This window comes from Vulpes lagopus, chromosome 1 (genome assembly GCF_018345385.1).
Source record: "Vulpes lagopus strain Blue_001 chromosome 1, ASM1834538v1, whole genome shotgun sequence".
Classification (NCBI taxonomy): domain Eukaryota; kingdom Metazoa; phylum Chordata; class Mammalia; order Carnivora; family Canidae; genus Vulpes; species Vulpes lagopus.
This window is the reverse complement of record NC_054824.1, coordinates 133,070,623-133,092,592: the sequence shown is the minus strand read 5'-3', so window position 1 is coordinate 133,092,592 and position 21,970 is coordinate 133,070,623. Positions and strand designations below refer to the sequence as shown.

At 35.1% G+C, this 21,970-nt stretch overlaps 1 protein-coding gene across 15 annotated transcripts in view; it reads right to left on the bottom strand.

Annotated features, from left to right (window-relative positions):
* The window catches only part of KIAA1328 (KIAA1328 ortholog), a 350,207-nt gene that overhangs the window by 115,317 nt on the left and 212,920 nt on the right, over window positions 1–21,970 (bottom strand). For 14 of the 15 annotated variants that reach the window (XM_041743253.1, XM_041743269.1, XM_041743296.1 and 11 more), the window contains 2 exons: window positions 18,577–19,250; window positions 10,731–10,838 (listed from right to left, as the gene is read on the bottom strand). In XM_041743253.1, the coding sequence (XP_041599187.1) occupies window positions 10,731–10,838; window positions 18,577–19,250 (782 nt within the window). The remainder of the gene's footprint in view (window positions 1–10,730; window positions 10,839–18,576; window positions 19,251–21,970) is intronic. The other variant, XM_041743263.1, reaches the window with a different exon arrangement.

Here is a 21,970-nt window from a genome sequence, read left to right as displayed (position 1 = left end):
TATAGTCTTATTATTTTCATCATAATTGGAATGTAGGACATGCATGCCCAGAAGCACCTAAACTTTTTCTTCTTTTTTAAAGATTTTATTTATTTTTTCATGAGAGACACACACACAGAGAGGCAGAGACATAGGCTGAGGGAGAAGCATGATCCCTGTGGGGAGCTCCATGCGGGACTCAATCCTGGAACTCGATCCTGGGACTCCGGGACCATGCCCTGAGCCGGAGGCAGACACTCAACCACTGAGCCACCCAGGTGTCCTGCACCTAAACTTTTAAACCACCCCCATGTCAGATTGGAGTGCTAGTTTATAAAGCGTTCTCTATGCTTACCTGAACAGGAGTGATGAAAACTCATAAATGCAAGCTGGACTATGAAATGCTACAACCTTTTGGAACAGAAAATTGGCATGGACTTTTTAATTTGTAACTATAATTTATATCAAAATATTTTTATGGAAAAATAGCCTTCGACAATCATTTTGGGGAATTTATTCTAAAAAATACAATTACTAGAATGTAAGAATATAAGTACAGTCATGCTTGTTATAGCCTTGTGCATGTAGTAAAGAACTTGAGGGACGCCTGGGTGGCTCAATAGTTGAGCGTCTGTCTTTGGCTCAGGGCATGACCTCAGTGTTCTGGCATTGAGTCCCACATCGGGCTCCCTGTGAGGAGCCTGCTTCTCCCTCTGCCTATGTCTCTGTCTCTCATGAATAAATAAATACAATCTTTAAAAAAAAGAACTTGACACAACTTAAATGTCCAACAAAAGAAGTACTAGATAAGTCACAGTATATACAAAAACAGTCTAATATGCTTTTATAAAAAACAAGTTAGTATTTGTATTAGTTTTCTATTGCTGCTATAATGAGTTATCACAAATTTAGTGGCTTCAACAACACAAATCTATTATTCTACAGTTGTGTAGGTCAGAAGTCTGACAAAGGCTTCACTGGACTAATAGTGAGATGTGGGCAGGACTAATTCCTTTCCGGAAGCTCTAGGAGAGGATGTTTCCTTGTTCATTTGGATTGTTGGCAGAATTCAGTCCCTGGTAGTCAGAGGACTACCCATTTCCTTGCTGGCTGTCAGCTGAGGACTGTCTCAAGCTTCTAGAAGCTACTTGCATTCCTTGGCTTATGACCTCCTTCCTCCATTTTCAAAGCTAGCAATGACAGGTTAAGTCACTTTCATTCTTGGAATTTTTGCTCCTCCTTCCCTCTCATCTCTCAGACCCAGCAAGAAAAGGTTCTTCACTTTTTAGGACTTGTAATTAGACTGAGCCCACCCAGATAATCCAGGATAATCTCCTTGTCTCAAAATCTGTTCTCTTGGGCATACCTGCAAAGTCCTTTTGCCATGTAAGGTAACATATAGAGAAGTTCCAGTGATTAGAGCACAGACATCTTTGGAGAGTAATTATTCTACCTACCACAGTTCTATATCTAAAAATCTGATAGATGGCTATTAAGTACTGTTAAGTGGGGGGGGGGGGAATAAACAAGTAATGTATTCAGTTTTATCTCAAATACTTATAGATGTTGTATATATATGTAAAAATAAAGAAAGGTTTATTTCTTTAATAAAGGATACACATCAGTGTGCTAACACATATCATTGTGGGGCGCCTGGGTGGCTCAGTTAGTTAAGTGCCTTTGGATCAGGTCATGATCTCAGGGTTCTGGCATTGAGCCTCGTGTCAGCTACTGCTCAGTGGGGAGACTGCAGCTCCCTCTCCTTCTATCTCCCTCTCCCTACTTCGCTCATGCTCTCTCAAATAAATAAATTAAAATCCTAAAAAAAAAAAAAAAAGACTATTCCATCCCCAAACAGAGAATATACATTCTTTTCAAGTATGCATGGAACATTCTCCAGAATAGATTACATTACACCAAAAAACAAGTCTCAATATATTAAAAAAAAACCTGAAATCATATCTCGTATCTTTTTTGACCACAACAACATGAAACTAGAAATCAGTCATAAGCAAAAATAAAAAAGAACACAAATACATGGAGGAAAAATAACATGCTACTAAACAGTGAATGGGTGAACCAGGAAATCAAAGAGGAAATAAAAAATACATGAGGACAAATGAAAATGAAAGCACAACAGCCCAAAATCTTTGGGATATAGCTAAAGCTGTTCTAAGAGGGAAGATTATAATACAGGCCAATCTCAAGAAACAAGAAAAGTCTCACATAACTGAACCTTACATCTAAAGGAGCTAGAAAAATAAGACCAAACAAAACCCAAAGCCAGTAGAAGGAAGGAAATGGTAAAGATTATAACAGAAATAAATGAAATAGAGACTAAAGAAACAACAGACCAGAAGAATGAAACTAGGAGCTGTGAGTAAAATCAGAAATGAAGGAAGAGGAAATAACAACCCAAATCACAGAAATACAAAGGATTTATCAAAGCATATAATGAAAAAACTATATGCTAACAAACTGGACATCTAGAAGAAATAGATACATTCCTAGAAACATATAACCTTTCAAAACTGAATCAGAACTAGAAAAGTTGAGCCGAGTAATGACTAGCAATGAAATTGAGTCAGTAATCAAAAAACTCCAAACAAACAAAAGTCCAGGACCAAATGGCTTCACAGATGAATTCTACCAAACATTTAAAGAAAAGTTAATATTTGTTCTTCTCAAACCATTCCAAGAAACAGAAGAGGAAGGAAAGCTTCCATATTCATGGGCCAGCATTACCCTGATACCCAAACCAGATAAAGATGCTATAAGAAACCAAAAAACCCAAAAAAACAAAAAACAAAAAACCCCCCAAGCCCCCCCTCCCAAAACCCAAAAACTAAAGCCAAAGGTCAATATAGGTCAATATAGATAAATATAGATGGAAAAATCCTCAACAAAATATTAGTAAACCAAATCCAACATTACATTAAAAAATCATTTACCACTATAAAGCAGGCTTTATTCCAGGATGTAAGAATGATTCAAAGTCACAAGTCAACCAATGTGATACATCATTAACAAAAGAAAGAAAACCATATAAGCATTCCATTATCCAAAATGTATAAATTCATATGTATAAATATATATAAATCCATATATATAATATAATATATAAAAATCTATATAAACCCATATATAATATAAAGATATATTTAAAAATCCATATATATAATACATAATATATATAAATCCACATATAATGTATAAATCCAAAATATATTATCATTATCCAAAATATATAAAGAACTTACAGAAATTGATACCAAAAATCTGAATAATCTGATTAAAACTTGGATAAACTTGAATAGACATTTTTTCAAAGAAGACATACATATGGCCAACAGATACATGAAAAGATGTTCAACAACACTAATCAGGGAAATGGAAATCAAAACCAATGTGATATCACCTCACACCTGTCAGAATGGCTCAAATAAAAAAATATAAGAAATAACATGTACTGGCTAAGACACAGAGAAAAAGGACCCCATGTACCATCAGTGGGAATGCAAATTGGTAGAGCCATTGTAAAAAAAGCATGGAGTTTCTTCAAAGTATTAAAATTAGAATTACCAAATAATTCAGTAATTCCACTATTGGGCATTTACCCCAAGAAAATAAAAACACCTATTCAAAAAGACACATGTACTCCTGTGTTTATTGCAGCATTATTTACAATAGCCAAGATAAGGAAGCAATCTATTGTCCATCTATAGATGAATGGATAAAGAAGATGTGGTACACATTATATAATGGAGTATTACTCAGCCATAAAAAGAATGAAATCTTGCCATTGCAACAACATGGATGGATCTAGAGAGTATTATGCTAAGTGATCTAAGTCCCTCAGAGAAAGAGAAATATCATGTGATTTCACTCATATGTGGAATTTAAGAAACAAAACAAATGAAAAGGAAAAATAAGGAGATAAGCACCAAAACAGACTCTTAACTATAGAGAACAAAGACAGGGTTACCAGAGGGGAGGTGGCTGTGTATGTGAGTAGGTGAAACAGGTGAAGGGGATTAAGAATACACTTATCTTGACAAACACGGACTAGTGTATAGAATTGTTGAGTCGTTATATTGTACATCTGAAACTAATACAATACTGTATGTTAACTGTATTAGAATTAAAACAACAAAAAAAGATGTGTTGGGATGCCTGGGTGGCTCAGCAGTTGAGTGCCTACCTTTGGCCCAGAGCGTGATCCCTGAGTCCCAGGATCGAGTCCCACATCAGACTCCTTCATGGAGGTGCTTCCTGGCTGGCTGGTTCCTTCTCAGCCTGATTTAGGGGAGGGAGCTGGTGCCTCTGAACAATAGGATGGATCCCTTCCTTCACCCCTTGGTAGGGGAGAGAGAAAAAGCAAAAGGCTGTTGCTTCGGCCCTCCTGAGTCTCAAGGAAAAGGGGAAAACCGGTGTTTTGATGTCATGAATTCTGGGAAGGGGGAGGGGGTGCTGGGTCGGGTAGAGGGCAGCTGGAAAAACTGGCAGATAACCAGATGGTAGCTCTGGGGGTCCTTCATGTTGGAGTCACTCCAGTATGGTGGGGGGGGTCCCTCTCTGCCTTTCTCTCTGTGTGTCTCTCATGAATAAATAAATAAAATCTTAAAAAAAGCCCTTTTTCCCCCCCCCCGGGGGGGGCCCCCCCCCCTTTTTTTTGGTTTGGTTTTCCCCTTTTGGGGGGGAAAGGGGGGGCCCCGGGGAAAATTTTTCCCCCCCCCCAAAAAAAAAAAGGGGGCCCCCGGTTTTTGGGGGCCGGGGGGGGAAAAAAAAAGGGGGGGGGGTTCTGGGGGGGAGGGGGGGCTGGGGGGGGAAAAAAGGGGGAAAAAGGGGGCCCTTTTTTTAACCCTTTTTTGGGGGGGGGGGGCCCCCCCCCTTTTTTTGGGTTTTTTTTAAAAAATTTTAAAATTTAAAAAAGGGGGGGAAAAAATTAAAAAAAGGGGTTTTCCCCCCCCCCCAAAAAAAAATTTTTTTCCCCCCCCCCCCCCCCCCTTTTTTTTTTTTTTTCCCCCCCCCCCCCCCCAACCCCCCCTAAAAAACCCAAAAAACCCAAAAACAAAACAAAAACCCCCCAAGCCCCCCCCTCCCAAAACCCAAAAACTAAAGCCAAAGGTCAATATAGGTCAATATAGATAAATATAGATGGAAAAATCCTCAACAAAATATTAGTAAACCAAATCCAACATTACATTAAAAATCATTTACCACTATAAAGCAGGCTTTATTCCAGGATGTAAGAATGATTCAAAGTCACAAGTCAACCAATGTGATACATCATTAACAAAAGAAAGAAAACCATATAAGCATTCCATTATCCAAAATGTATAAATTCATATGTATAAATATATATAAATCCATATATATAATATAATATATAAAAATCTATATAAACCCATATATAATATAAAGATATATTTAAAAATCCATATATATAATACATAATATATATAAATCCACATATAATGTATAAATCCAAAATATATTATCATTATCCAAAATATATAAAGAACTTACAGAAATTGATACCAAAAATCTGAATAATCTGATTAAAACTTGGATAAACTTGAATAGACATTTTTTCAAAGAAGACATACATATGGCCAACAGATACATGAAAAGATGTTCAACAACACTAATCAGGGAAATGGAAATCAAAACCAATGTGATATCACCTCACACCTGTCAGAATGGCTCAAATAAAAAAATATAAGAAATAACATGTACTGGCTAAGACACAGAGAAAAAGGACCCCATGTACCATCAGTGGGAATGCAAATTGGTAGAGCCATTGTAAAAAAAGCATGGAGTTTCTTCAAAGTATTAAAATTAGAATTACCAAATAATTCAGTAATTCCACTATTGGGCATTTACCCCAAGAAAATAAAAACACCTATTCAAAAAGACACATGTACTCCTGTGTTTATTGCAGCATTATTTACAATAGCCAAGATAAGGAAGCAATCTATTGTCCATCTATAGATGAATGGATAAAGAAGATGTGGTACACATTATATAATGGAGTATTACTCAGCCATAAAAAGAATGAAATCTTGCCATTGCAACAACATGGATGGATCTAGAGAGTATTATGCTAAGTGATCTAAGTCCCTCAGAGAAAGAGAAATATCATGTGATTTCACTCATATGTGGAATTTAAGAAACAAAACAAATGAAAAGGAAAAATAAGGAGATAAGCACCAAAACAGACTCTTAACTATAGAGAACAAAGACAGGGTTACCAGAGGGGAGGTGGCTGTGTATGTGAGTAGGTGAAACAGGTGAAGGGGATTAAGAATACACTTATCTTGACAAACACGGACTAGTGTATAGAATTGTTGAGTCGTTATATTGTACATCTGAAACTAATACAATACTGTATGTTAACTGTATTAGAATTAAAACAACAAAAAAAGATGTGTTGGGATGCCTGGGTGGCTCAGCAGTTGAGTGCCTACCTTTGGCCCAGAGCGTGATCCCTGAGTCCCAGGATCGAGTCCCACATCAGACTCCTTCATGGAGGTGCTTCCTGGCTGGCTGGTTCCTTCTCAGCCTGATTTAGGGGAGGGAGCTGGTGCCTCTGAACAATAGGATGGATCCCTTCCTTCACCCCTTGGTAGGGGAGAGAGAAAAAGCAAAAGGCTGTTGCTTCGGCCCTCCTGAGTCTCAAGGAAAAGGGGAAAACCGGTGTTTTGATGTCATGAATTCTGGGAAGGGGGAGGGGGTGCTGGGTCGGGTAGAGGGCAGCTGGAAAAACTGGCAGATAACCAGATGGTAGCTCTGGGGGTCCTTCATGTTGGAGTCACTCCAGTATGGTGGGGGGGGGTCCCTCTCTGCCTTTCTCTCTGTGTGTCTCTCATGAATAAATAAATAAAATCTTAAAAAAACCCAAAAAGATGTGGTACATACATACACACTTTTTTTTTTTAGTATTAGCAAAGTTTTATTTCAACGTTTCTTTTCTGTTCATAAATGATTCTGAAAAAGCCCATATGCAAGAGGCGAACCCACCCTTGTCTAAAGGCAACATCAAAGTCACTGAGAATGCTGCTCAGACAAAACCTTCCCCGTACTGGGGTGCAGGCAGCATGACCTGTGGGTTTGGGACAGAGGAATAAATAAACATCATCTCAGCTCTACCATCAGCACTGGCAGCCCAGGACCCTGAGGTGGTCCATCAGACTGCCGGGCTGACAGCATGGAACTCCCAAAGCCACCCGGATGCTTAGATGTGCTGGGGAGATGCTGAGGCTTTAGGAGGGCCGAGGTGCCCCCCAGAAGAGCCCTCGGCCAGCCCCCTCCTCCTACTCCACACACACACACACACACACACACACACACACACACACACAGGAATATTACTTAGCCATAAAAAAGAATGAGATCTCACCATTTGCAACAACATAAATGAACCTAGATGGTATTATATAATGCTAAATGAAATACGTAAGACAGAGAAAGACAAATACCATTATGATTTCACTCATATGTGAAATTTAAGGAATAAACCAAAGAAAAAAGAGACTAACAAAAAACAGACTCTTAAATATACAGAAAAAACTAATGGTTACCAGAGGGGAGGTGGGTAGGAGGATGGGTGAAACAGATCAAGGGGATCAAGAGTATGCTTATACTGATGAGCACTGAGTGATGTACAAAATTGTTTAATTATTATACTGTACACCTGAAACAAATATAATACTGTATGTTAATTATACTTGATTTTTAAAAAATGGAATATGAAACAAAATATATAATATATTATATATCATAAAGAACTAAGATCTAGAAGTTATGTAATAAAGTTTTCTTTAGATGGTGAGATTATAGGTATGTGCTAATTTCTTCTTTTGGCTTATCAGCATTTTATATATTTTTTTCTACCATAAGCAAGCAAGTAAATATATAAGTAGGATTCCAGAGGGCTTCAGAACGGCTATCTTAAAAAAACAAAAAAGAAAGAAGAAAGAAGGGAATACAGAAACAAAAGAATGCAATGAAGATATGATAGAATAACTAATGTGCCTAAATATATTCTGAGAATTATACTTTCTGGGTGAGTTTGGGAATGATAAGACATGAGAATGTAAGTTGCAGAAGGTCAGAAATTATTGTTTTGTGCACTGCTATATCCCCCAAAGTTTAGAATGTGTCTAACACCTGGTGGGAACCTTTGTAGATATTTGAATGAATTAACAAATGAATGAGTACACAGAAAATTAAATAAGGCATTTCTAAGCTCTAGAGAAAACAATTACATAAAAACTGAATAATCATATAATATATGGCGCAGCTGTGTAAAAAAAATAGATACAGTCTTAATGTAACCATCTTCTGATACAACTATACTGAGAAGACAGAAGGAAGGGAAAAGCATGTGTGTAGGAGGGAAGTGAAAAGGGAGAGAAGAAGAAAGATATGGAGGGAAAAGTGAGAAAAAAGGGAGAAAGCAAATACACGGTTATCTGTGAGAGCTAAGTCATCATCTTTCATAGCAGAAAGCTAATACTCAATGCCTACATAAATCCGTTGTTCAGAAATATGGATATAAATGTAGAAGAAATATATAAAAAGAAACATCTACAGAGTGAAAATTATGAGTACTGCTGCTCCAGTGTAGAGGAGGCTGCTATTTTGCATAAACCTTATTGAACTAATTGAGTTTTTAAACTATTCATAAGCTTGATACCAACTGTAATAAAAGTTAAATAAAAAATAATTATGGCAAGTCATGAAAAGACAAATACTGATTCTACTTATTTGAGGTAACTAGAGTAATCAAACTGATAGAAATGGACAGTTGAAAGGTGGATGCCAGGTGCTCACAGAGAGAGGAAATGTGGAGTAGTTTGATGGGTATGGAGGTTCAGTTTTGCAAGATAAAAAAGTTCTGGAGATGGGTCACATAACAATGTGAATATACTTAATATTACTGAACTGTGAACTAAAAAATGGTTGAGATGGTAAATTTTATATTATGTGTATTTTATGAAAATTATAAGATAGTAGAACTGTTTGAACTGAGAATTCTTGGGTTCTGCTTCTGGCAGTGACTGATGAGTGGTTTCCATAGGACCAAACTCCCATAATTAACAATATAAAGTCTGGGAGGCACAAAACAGAAACAAAAACAACGATAACAACAACAAAAAAACAACCAAACCTGAAGCACTGAAGAGTCACTGAAAATAAGCAGAAACTGGAAGAGGATTAGCACTTGAAGAAGACAGTGGCATTGGGAGTTTTCTTTTTTTTTTTTAATGGCTTTCAGCTGAAGGTCAATCTTAATAACCAGAGGACAGAGTCTGAACACCTGAAAGGGGAAATCCTGGAGAGGTCAGAGAGAAAGAGAGAAAGCCTCAAATTCTGTGTAACAACCCTGCCAGTTCTGGCTGACCCCTGAACTACATGCAAATGAAGCGGGCTCAAACATCCATCCCAAGAAGTTAAGAGTTCAGCAGTGATTTTCACTCTTATTCAAGGGAACCAGAGCTTGGAATTTGAATTCTATCAAGTTAACTGTTTGCTAACATAAAAATTAACATTGTTTAGAGTACTATAACTGAATTCCAGAGTCATTCACAATCCCAGGAAACAAAAAAAAATTGCTAAATGTACAAAGGAAAACATGACCAATACTCAAGAGAAAAGCTGATCAATGGAGACAAACCCCACGGTGATCCAAATGTTGGAACTGGAGGTAAGCACTTTAAAGGAAAAATACATTTGTAATGAATAAAATAGAAAAGTTGAGCAGAAAAACAGAAATTTTAACAAAGATCTGAATGGAAATTCTGAAACTGAAAAATCCAATATCCAATAAACGTAAAGCATTCTATGGGCTTAACAGCAGATTAGAAATAACAGAAGAGTTGATGAATTTGAGAACAGAACAATAGATATTATCCACTATGAAGAGTAAAGAAAAAAATTCTAAAAAATTACCAGAGAGTCAGGGACTTCAATAACAGTCTAATATATCTATGAATGAAATTCAAAAGGAAAGAAGAAAGGGAATGGGTGAAAATTTTTTCGAAAAAACAATGGCCAAAAATTCTTCAAATTTCATGAAAAGAGAATTCTCAAACAGCTTTGGGATGAACACTATTTAACTTTCATGAAAAGCAACTGGGCAATGTGAATCAAGAATCTTAAAAGGATTCATATATACTTTGAGTATGTAGTTCCATTTATAGGAATCTATACCAAAGACATAGATAAAGTAAAAAAAAATATTCATAGAAATGTTCTTCAAGGCATAATTTATAATCGCAAAAGCCAGTACTATTCAATAATATGCTATAAGAGAAGTAAAGAAATACATGTTATACAATAAATATTTGTTGAATGAATTAATATCAAGTTTTCATAAAATAAATTATTGTATTAGAAAATAGGATCAAAAAAAAAAAAAAAAAAAAGAAAATAGGATCCAGTGAAAAAAACAAAAATTAAAAGTCTGCATAAGCATAATCCTATTACTCAATATAGAATATATATTATTATAAAAGAAAGAAAGGGGGAGAGGGCTCAAAGGATCATCTCTGAATGGTAGGATCCTGAATGATTTTTATTTTCTTCTTTACACTTTCCTATATTTTTCAAAATTTTATAATGAGAATGCATTTATTCATATTGTCAGAAAACTGGACCTATATAAAGCTATAAATACATGCCAAACATATCCTTAATATCTATGTCCTACATGTTCTTGCTTTCCACCCACCAGTCAGGTTTACCTTGGTCCAGAGTCATCCCCATTCATATCCAGATTGAGTTCCTGGGGTTTAGTAAACTCTTTAGCAGCAAGGAATTCTCTTGATTTAAATGCAGCTTGAGTTCTTAACCTGAAAAAGTAAATTTAGAAAATTTCTAATCCTGTAGAACCTAATAACTGAATGGTAACCCTTGGAAGACCATATTCTTTTAGCTAGACCTCCAGCAATCATTTTCAAATTAAAACTCAATCTATCAAAATAAATGGATACTTCCTAAATACACAGATGATGTAAATAAAATAAAATAAATCAAATCAGTTTTACAGGAACTTAAATTTTCTTTATTTAAGAGGAATTGGGGAAGACTGAGTTGGTCAGAATATCATTTAAAATGTCAACATTATAGATGTTTTAGGAGTATTTTAAATTTCTTCTGTAGAAATTTTAAGTTTCTCTCTATTCACTTCTAAGCAAGTATATTTTGATCACCAGAGTCTTAATGGCAATTCTAGTAACACCAAGTATCACTGATCCTGCCCAATATATCCATCCACAGGAGGCAACTACTTCCCATCTTGACAATTCAAAAGACGGGGGCTATGTCTCACTGGACAATGTTTTTCTCAGGATCAAAAAAAAAAAAAAGCCCTCCCTCTGCCAAAACTGTAAGAAGTTATTTCCAACAATGCTAACTTCAATGTGACCTTTTCTACCTATTTTTATAAGTCTTTTAGAAATATTCTCTGGTTCATTTTTAGAAATGAAATCTGTAGAATATATTATTTATGAAATAAAACTATGAAGAGGTAAAAATACTATTAAAACAATATCATTTCCATCATTGTCAAAGACATTCTTATAACTGCAACTAACTGCACAGTAATATACAAAGAAAAATATGTAGACTAGTTACCCTCTAGGAACTTAAAATTTAGTAATATTTGTTGGTGACATATAGGTAAGGTATGTAAATGCAGAGAGGAGGGGTAACTACACTTATATTAGACAAAATCAATAGTAAAAATTGTAAAAAGAGACAAAATCACTGTTTAATAATAAAAACGTTGATTAATCAAGTGAATATTAGCAATTATAAATATACATGTACCTAACACTGTGGCATCAAAATTTATTAAGCAAATATTTACATATTTTAAAGGAGAAATAGGCAACAATATAATAACAATTGATGACTTCAAAACTTCACTTTCAACAATGGATAGATCATCTGGACACCATTTGACTTGGTGACCAGAAACATTTGACTTGAATATACTTTATATAAAACAGACCTAATAGGATCCCTGGGTGGCACAGCGGTTTGGCGCCTGCCTTTGGCCCAGGGCGCGATCCTGGAGACCCGGGATAGAATCCCACGTCAGGCTCCCGGTGCATGGAGCCTGCTTCTCCCTCTGCCTATGTCTCTGCCTCTCTCTCTCTGATCATCATAAATAAATAAAAATAAAAAAATAAAAAAAAACAGACCTAATAGACATATGTAGAACATTTCATCCAACAGCAGCAGAATATGTATTTTTTTTCAGGTGTAAACATTTTCCAGTACAGATCATGCTAGGTCACAAAAAAACTCAACAAATTCAAGAAGACTGAAATCATACCTTTTCCAAACACAGTGGTATAAAACTAGAAGTCAGTAACAGGATGAAAACTGGAAAATTCACAAATAAGTGGAAATTAAACAACATACTCCTCTGAACAACCATGAGTCAAAGAAGAAGTCAACAGGGAAATTAAAAATCTTGAAACAAATGAAAATAGAAACACAACATACCAAAACTTATGGAATGCAGCAAAGACAGTTCTAAGAGGGAAGTTTATAGTGATGTCTACATTAAAGAAAAAAGAAAGATCTTAAACAACCTACATTTACACCTCAAAACACCCCCCAAAAGAAAAACAAACTAAGGCGAAAGTTAGCTGAAGATAATAACAATGACCAGAGCAGAAATAGAGACCAGAATAATAATAGAAAAGGTTATTGAAACTAAAAGCTGTTTTTTTAAAGAATAAACAAAATTAACAAACTTAGTTAGACTAAGAAGAGAAAAAGAGCAAAGACTGAAATAAAATCAGAAATGAAAGAGAAAACTTTATAACTAATACCACAGAACTACAAAGGATCATAAGAGTCTACTATAAATAATTATATGTCAAAATATTGGATAACTTAGAAGAATCTATGATAAATTCCTAGGAATATACAAACTACCAAGACTTAATTATGATGAAACAGAAAATCTTCAGACCAAAAGTGACTAAGGAGATTAAATTAGTGACCAAGAACCTTCCAACAAAGAAAAATCCAGGATTGGAGGGTTTCATGGTGAATTCTACTAAACATTAAAAAAGAATTAATGCAAATCCTTCTAACATTTTTCCAGAGGTACTGGGTGGTACAGTTGGTTAAGTATCTGACTAAGGTTTTGGCTCAGGTCATGAACTTAGGGTCATAAGATTGAGTCCTGTGTGGGGCTCTGAGTGTAGAACACAGTCTAAAGATTCTCCCTCTCTCTGTCCCATCAACCTGTGCTCACGCTCTCTCTCTCTCTCTCAAATAAAATACATAAATCTTTACAAATAAAATGAAATAAAATTCTTTCAAAAAATTTAATAGTAAGGAACACTCCCGAACTCATTCTATAAGGCAGCATTAGCCTGATACTAAAGCCAGTTAAGGACACTATGAGAAAAATAAAAAGTCAGTATCTCTAATGAATATAGATGAAAAAAATTCTCAACAAAATACTATCGAAAAGAATTTACCACATTAATAAAATAAGAGATAAAAATCATATGATTATCTCAATAAACGCAGGAAAAGCCTTTGGCACAATTCAACATCCTTTTTTGATAAAAGCTCTCAGGAAATTGAGTATAGAAAGACTATATAACTCAACATGATCAAGGGCCATATACCATAAGCCCACTACTAACATCATATTCAATGATGAAAGGTTGAAAACTTTCCCTTTAAGATCAGGAACAAGACAAGGATATCATTCTTGCCACTTTTATTCAACGTAATACTGGAAGTGCCAGCCTGGGTAATTAGGTAAGAAAAAGAAATAAAAGATACTCCAATCAGAAAGAAAAGTAAAATTGTCTCTCTTTGTAGATGACACAATCTTATATATAAAAAACAATGAAGATGCTACCAAACAACTGTTAGAACTAATGAACAAATTCACTATAATTATAGGATACAAAATCAACATGCAAAAATCAGTTGCATCTCTATACACTAACAATTAACTATTTAAAAAAGAAATTAAGAAATCAATCCTATTTACAATTGAATCAAAAAACACTTAGAATGAAAAATTAACCTGAACTGGATTAAAGAATTAAATATAAGACCTGAAACTGTAAAACTACTAGAAGAAAACATAGGGAAAAAGCTCAGGCAACAATAATAAAATAAGTGGGACCACATCAAGATAAAAGGCTTCTGCATAGCAAAAGAAATAAATTATAAAAATGAAAAGGCAACCCATAGAATAAGAGAAAATATTTGCAAATTATATATATGGCATAGGGTTAATTATATATATATATGACAAGGGTGATAAGGGGTTAACATTCTAAATATACACAGAACTTACACAACTCATCAGCAAGAAACCAAATAACCCAATTAAAAACTTGGCCAAGGCACTTAAAAGACATTTTTTCAAAGAAGACACATGAGTAACTAATAGGTACATGAAAAGATGCTTGGTATCACTAATTGTTACAGAAACACAAGTCAAAACTATAGTGAGATATTGCCTCACACCTGTAGGTTGGCTTTGATCAAAAAGGAAAAAAAAAAAGGTAACAAATATTGGACAGGATATGGAGAAAAGAGAATCCCTATACACTGTTGGTGTTTATGTAAGTTGGTACAGCCATTATGAAAAACAGTACGGAGATTTCTCAAGAAAATGAAAAACAGAACTACCAAATGATCCAGCAATGCTACTTCTGGGTATCTATTTAAAGGAAATGAAGTGAGTATCTTGAAGAAATATCTGTACTCCCATGTTCCTCTCAGTGTTACTTGTAATGGAAATAACCTGTGTCTGTCAACAAATAAATGGATAGAAAAAGACATATAAAATATATATATATATATATATATATATTATTCAGTTATAAGAGGAAGGAAATTCTGACATTTGCAATACCATGGATGAACCCAGAGGAACATTATACTAAGTGAATACATGAACATACCAAAACTTGTGAGACATACTTAAAACAGTCCTGAGTTGGAAATGTATAGCACTAAAAGCTTCCACCAGAAAAGAAGAAAAGTCTCTAACCAATAATCTAAGCTCCCACCTTAAGGAATTTAAAAATAAGAGGGCAAGATAAGTCCAAAGCAAGCAAAAGGAAGAAAATAATAAAGAAATGAATAAAATAAATAAATGAGACCAGTATTACCTTGATACCATAATTAGACAAAGACAGCATAAAAAAGAATACAGTCCAAAATTCCTCACCAATATTGATGCAAATGCTCTTAACAAAATAATAGTAAATGAAATTTGGTAATAAATAAAAAGTATTTACACTATAACCAAATGGGGTTTATTTTCCAGGGATGCAACACTAGGTCAATATTCAAAAATCAATAAATGTAATCTACCATATTAGCAGGTTAAATTTTAAAAAATCACATGATCACATCAATTTATGCATAAACAAGAGTTGAGAAAATTCAACAAACATTCATGATAAAAACTCTATATAATGTATAAGAAAAAAATTGATAAATTAAACTTCATTAAATTAAAATCTTTTGCTCTGTGAAAGATCCTGTTAAGAGATTAAAAGGATAAGCTACAGAATAGGAGGAAATATTTGCAATCCACATATCTGAGAAAGGACGTATCCAGAATATATGAAAAAGCTCTCAAAATTCAACACTAAAAAAACCTTAAGCAATCTGATATGAATATAGACAAAAGTTATTAAAGAGACAATTTACCCAAAAAGATGGAAGAAGGGAAAATAAGCAAATAAAAAGATTTTCAACATCATTAGCCTTTTGAGAAATGTAAATTAAGACCACAACAAAACATCATTATACATGGAGTAGAACAGGCAACATAAAAATTTGTAACAATTCCAAATACTGGTAAGGATATAGAGAAACAGTCCCTTATACATTGCTGGTGAAGTATTTTATACTAAATGTAGTATAACCTAAATGTACATTTAATTTTTTTAAATTAAATATACGCTTATCATGTGATTTACCAGTCACAGTCCGAGTTTTTATTTGTAGGAATGAAAACCGTAGTCCACACAAAAACTTGTATAAAAATGTACATAGCAGCTCTCTTTGTAACAGACAAAAAACCAAGTTGTCCTTCAATAGATACATGGTTAAACACATCATAGTATAACCATATCATGGACAACTACTCAGCAATCAAAAGGCACAATATACGTAACAACCTAGATGTATCTCAAGAGCATCATACTGAGTAAAAAAAGGCCAATATCAAAAGTTCACACACTGTATAAATCCATTTATAAAACATTCTCAAAATGCCAAAGTTATAGACAAGAAATTAGTGGTTTCCAAGGGTTAGGGATAATGGAGGTAGAAGAGGGTGGGCAACTCAAATGGGGTAGTAAAAAGTAAATCTTGATTGTGATGAAATAGTTCTGTATTTTGATCGCTGTGGTGGTAATGCAAGTATACACACGTGAAAAAATGGCATAGAGCTAGACACACACATTGTACCAATGTTAATTTGCTAATTTTGATATCGCATTAGAGGTATGTAAGACATAGCCACTGGGAAAAACAAGGTGGGGCTCTCCATAGTATTTTTGCAACTTCCTGTCAATCTATAATTATTTAAAAATAAAAAGTTTATTTTTATTTTTATTTATTTTTATTTTTATTTTTATTTTTATTTATTTATGATAGTCACAGAGAGAGAGAGAGGCAGAGACACAGGCAGAGGGAGAAGCAGGGTCCATGCAGGTAGGGAGCCTGACGTGCGACTAGATCCTGGTACTCCAGGATCACGCCCTGGGCTGAAGACAGGTGCCAAACCACTGAGCCACCCTGGGATCCCCCCCAATAAAAAAGTTTATAAAAGTTTTGTAAGTATGTATAAACTTTTCCAATTTATACATAAAACAACTTGCTCAAAAACTGTTTCATAGTTCTCATCTAAGCTAGATGATCAAGAGAACAATAAAGACTTTATTGTCATTATGTGGCATTATTTTAATAAATAGTGCTGTTCAAATGAACACAATGTCTATTTGCTGTCATTATGTAGCATTATTTCAATAAACAGTGCTGTTCAAATGAACCCGAAACTTATCCCAAAGTATCCATTTTCCCCTGCTGGACTGTGTCCCTTTTAAAGACCACATTTGATTCATTTTTATATCCTAAGGGCCTAGAACCATTTCTCACCTATCACAGGCATTCCATAAGTGTTTGTTAAATATATTGTCAGGAGAGACTACACATTAACTGGAGGATTAGAGACTGGGGTCATAAAACTGAAGTAACCTTTTGGTGTTTGGTGATAATCTTGTTACAAGAACCTTCATTTTCAGTTACGTTAAAAGCCTCCAACTTTCAACAATGAAAAATGTAACTGTCTGACTATGAATGAAGAGAAAGAGAAAGAGCATTTCTGGTTCCAAGAAAAGTATTACACTAACAGAAAAATGTCAAGATGGAACTCTCAAGGAAATTAGAATCTAAAAAATATTGGGTGGAATCTTTGAGAGAAAATAAAAAAGTAAAAGTAAATGACATTCATACTATATATGTATAGGATGTATGTGTCTGTATAGGATATATGAATGAGTACAAAGGAGGAAATCTAAGTTTGATTAAGAAGGAAATGGCAGGGATATATACAAGAACCTCCTTATGAAAACTTGTAATTTATTTTTTAAAGACATAATTGAAAAAAAGGACATAAATGTCATATTATGTTTAAAATATAATTTAGTCTGATTTATTACTAATTTTGCTTGAATAAATTAAGATAGCAAACTTTTTGATGCTGCTATATAATCTCAAAATACCAATATAGTTTTTGAAGCACTGTTCTTTTTTTTATTTTTATTTTATTTTATTTTTTATTCATGATAGTCACACACAGAGAGAGAGAGAGAGAGAGAGAGAGAGGCAGAGACACAGGCAGAGGGAGAAGCAGGCTCCATGCATCGGGAGCCCGACGCGGGATTCGATCCCAGGTCTCCAGGATCGCACCCTGGGCCAGAGGCAGGCGCCAAACCACTGCACCACCCAGGGATCCCCTGAAGCACTGTTCTTAGGGAAAAATTGTTAAGGGAGGAAAAGTTTAAATGCGGGTAAATTTATAAGAATTGGTTATTGAATAGTTTCTGCTTCATGATGAGAAAAGGTTGAACTGGAAAGGCTATCACCTGTTATATTTTATATTACGGGGGATAGACAAATATGGAATGGTGACAGTTAATCACTCTACTTCCACATTCTGAAGTCTCAAATTTTTACCTAATGCCCAAAATTCTCTACAATGATCTCAAACAGCAAAGGATTTTTTATAATAATATCTTTTAAAAATATTCTTTTTGGAATCCTGAGAAAGTTACAATGGACTGTTCAGAAGTAGATACATCAAGCTAACATTTTGGAAGAACAAGGTAATCTTCCAAGTCTTCCAAAGAAGATAGTGGAATTTACTTAGTTGTCCTGGTGAGTATGCATCCTGAGCGAGCCAAGACTCTGAGGAACCTCTGTTCCTTTGCAAATGTTATAGTAGCACAACAATTATTTTATTAACACTGTGCTCTCCAAGCTACAGACATTGCTGAAAGATCAACTAAGACTCACCAATTGTAATCCAGTCGAGACTGATGAAGCTGCTGCTGTTTTAGGAGAAGCTTTGTCTCCTGCTGGGTCAGCAGATGCTGAAGGCGCTCTTTTTCAATTTCCAGCTCCATTTTCTGAAGCATAAGTTGCTGCCTTCTGTTTTCTGAGAGTTGCTTTTTGATATCGGTTTCACTAGACTTCTGTGTCACTTGACCATGCATCAGGGAATCCCAGGAAAGCCCACAATAACTGCATGATTCCAGATGTGTTCTGGAATATTGAGGGGCCATGCGTGTAGGATGGCTTTCATGAACAGGATCTGCATTTTCAGAAAGTCTATGACCACAACACTGACTGGATGGAGTAGGCTTCAGGGTGTGGCATTCTTTCATCTTTAGTTCCACTGGTGGAGCCTTCTCTATAGGGACCGCATCTACTAATCTTCTCCCTGGGGATCCATAATCACATGTTCTGGTCTCTGATGGCATCCTGTCTAGATCCTCTTTGGAATAATGAAAGTCTGCTGGTTTCAAAGAATTATTCTTGAACTCCACAAGGGATTCTGAAGCTGAGTCCTGGTTTGCAGACCTAGGCCTCTCCTTGTTTTGATAACAGGTTTGTGATTTGGCTACACTCAAGTAGGAACCATCCAGTTCCATAGCTGAAGACTGAAGAGTGCTTTTCCTATTGGATACCTAGAAGGAACCACAAGATCATTTGTCAAGTAAGAGCACACTGAAATGAGTTCTTTTGGCTTTTCAGAAATCAATGATATATTTGTACCAAAACAAAGTTGTTTTGCCTTCTCAAATAATAAATGATAGTATTCACAGAGCTAAACAGACATGTGCTACAAAGCTAAAACCATTTTGAAACAATCTACATTTCAGTCTATCCATAAGGATGAGAAAAAGAAAATGTTGCTATTTGCTGCTAAGCAAGATGACAAGAGTAGCAAATAATAAAGGTTATATAAAATCAACTTTGAGAAGAGGCAAAAGCATTAAAAGGTAATGTCTCAAAATGTTTACTTCTAAATACTAAGCAAGAAATCCATTCAGCCGCCCTTTGTAATACCCTTTGATTGTTCATTACACATTACACACAACAGGATTTGATGTAAAACATCTCATCTTAAACTGAATAGGATGTTAGTTACTGCTAGAGATTTGATGAGTTTTTATAAATATCTTTACAGCACAAAGATAAAACCAAGTACTTTCCAAAAAATATGATTCTAATCAAAAGCAGTTATTTAAATACAAAACATATTTAATTTCAGCTATAAACATAAGTGATTTTTCAATTAAGCTGTTCAAGTGATTATAGCCTAATACAACTCACACAGAAAGGAAGTAGTTGCAAATCACCTTTGGCAGGCCAATAGAGTGAGCTTTCCCAGTATTTTAGCCTCAAGCCTATTCTATTAAGGAGAGCAAAACTTAGTTTATTATCACTGATTCTCAAACTTTAGCATATATCAGAATCACCTGGAGGAACTGTTAAATGTGAATTGCTGGGCTTCATCCCCAGAGGAATTCAGGAATTCTGCAGCAGGGCTGGAGAAGCTCATTTTTAGGAAGTTGTCAGATGATACCGATGCTCCTCATCTGTGACCACACTTTGACAAACACTTGTCTGTATCATGGGACATCTGACTCCTCCCATGTCCCTATTATAGGGAGTGTTTTGATAACATGGGCTTACCCAGGTAATCATGGATAATTTTATCATGTCAAGATTGTTAACTTAATCATGTCTATAAAGTTTCTTGTCATACAAAATCCTTTGTGTCATATAAAAAGACATTCACGGGTTCTAGGGATTAGGACATGGGCATGTTTGGGGGCCATTATTCAGTCTACCACAACTTCTTTTTAAATTAGAACTCATAAACAGTTCAGATGTTTATCTTATTCTAGGGACATGGAATAAATGAATAATTGAGATCCTTAAAGGAGAAAAAAATCCTGCCAATTTACTTTGCAATGGTTGTAAATGATGAGCTGATTGGTAAAACGTGTCAGCAGATATACAGCAACACCATGTTTCTTCTAACACTCTTAAGATTTTGAATTAATACAGCAATACTAAAGGAGTTCTATTCTAATGAGGAGCCACATTTGGGAAGAGGACATCCAATCCTTTATACTGAGCAAATGACACTGAATAGGTTGCATGCTACAGAAAAGAAACTTATGATAAAATTCATGATAAACTACCTCATAAAAATTAACTTTATTTTACAACTGAAGGAAAACTCTAGTCTACATTAGTCTCCCCTACACTGAACTTTTTAAAAAATATTTTATTTATTTATTTATTTATTTATTTATTTATTTATTTATTTATGAGAGAGAGAGAGAGAAAGAGTGAGAGAGGGAGAATGGCAGAGACACAGGCAGAGGGAGAAGCAGGCTCCATGCAGGGAGCCCAACGTGGGATTTGATCCTGGGTCTCCAGAACCATGCCCTGGGCTGAAGGTGGCGCTAAACCACTGAGCCACCAGGGCTGCCCTACACTGAACTTCTGTAGCACTGTCAAAACAAATATTTAACATTTATCATCTGCTACTTTGTATGGTAAGCTATCTTTTTATAGAAATATTATACTTAAAAAATTACAGGTAAATTTTTTAAAGGTCTGGAAACTTAAATCAACTATTTATCATATATTTCCTCCCTAATCCATGTATTAGTAACACAGCAATAGCATGTATTATTTTATAGTCTTATTTTTGTTCCTTAACATTATTTACATATGTGCATTTTTAGGTACTGATACAGCCGATACTTATGTTAATGGTACTAATTGTTAAATTATGTATTCGGAATATTAAAAATTTTTTGGTAGTTATCTTTTTCTGTTTTTGAGAGGCAGTTCAACTTAATGATTTTGATGCATACTTTGCTCAAAGAGAGCAATTACCAGCAATTCCCAATTACCTGATAGGTGACTGTGCATATTAGTAGGCAGGATTCTAAGACAGTCCCCAAGATTCCTGTCTTCTTAGTGTGCCCACCTTGTATTAGGAGGTCATTAGTAGGACTCCTCCTATTGAGGAGTCCTACTGAGTGTGGGTAGTCTTTGGGAACATGATAAGATATGAATCCCATCATTATGCTACACTATATGGCCAAAGGGATGTTACTTTTTAAATAAGTTCTTTAAAAAAGGGTATAGTACCCTCCCTAATGTTAGAGATTGGCCTTGAAGAAATAAGCTAACATGATGTGGGAGGACCAATGAAGGAGGTCAATCAGTAATGATATATGGAGCAGAAGACAGTTTCCAGCTAAAAATGAGGTATCTATCATACAGATGCAAGAAACTAAATTCTGCCAACATACATGTGAATTTGGAAGGGGATCCAGAGCTCCAGATTAGAATGCAGCCCAGCTGTCACCTTGACTCC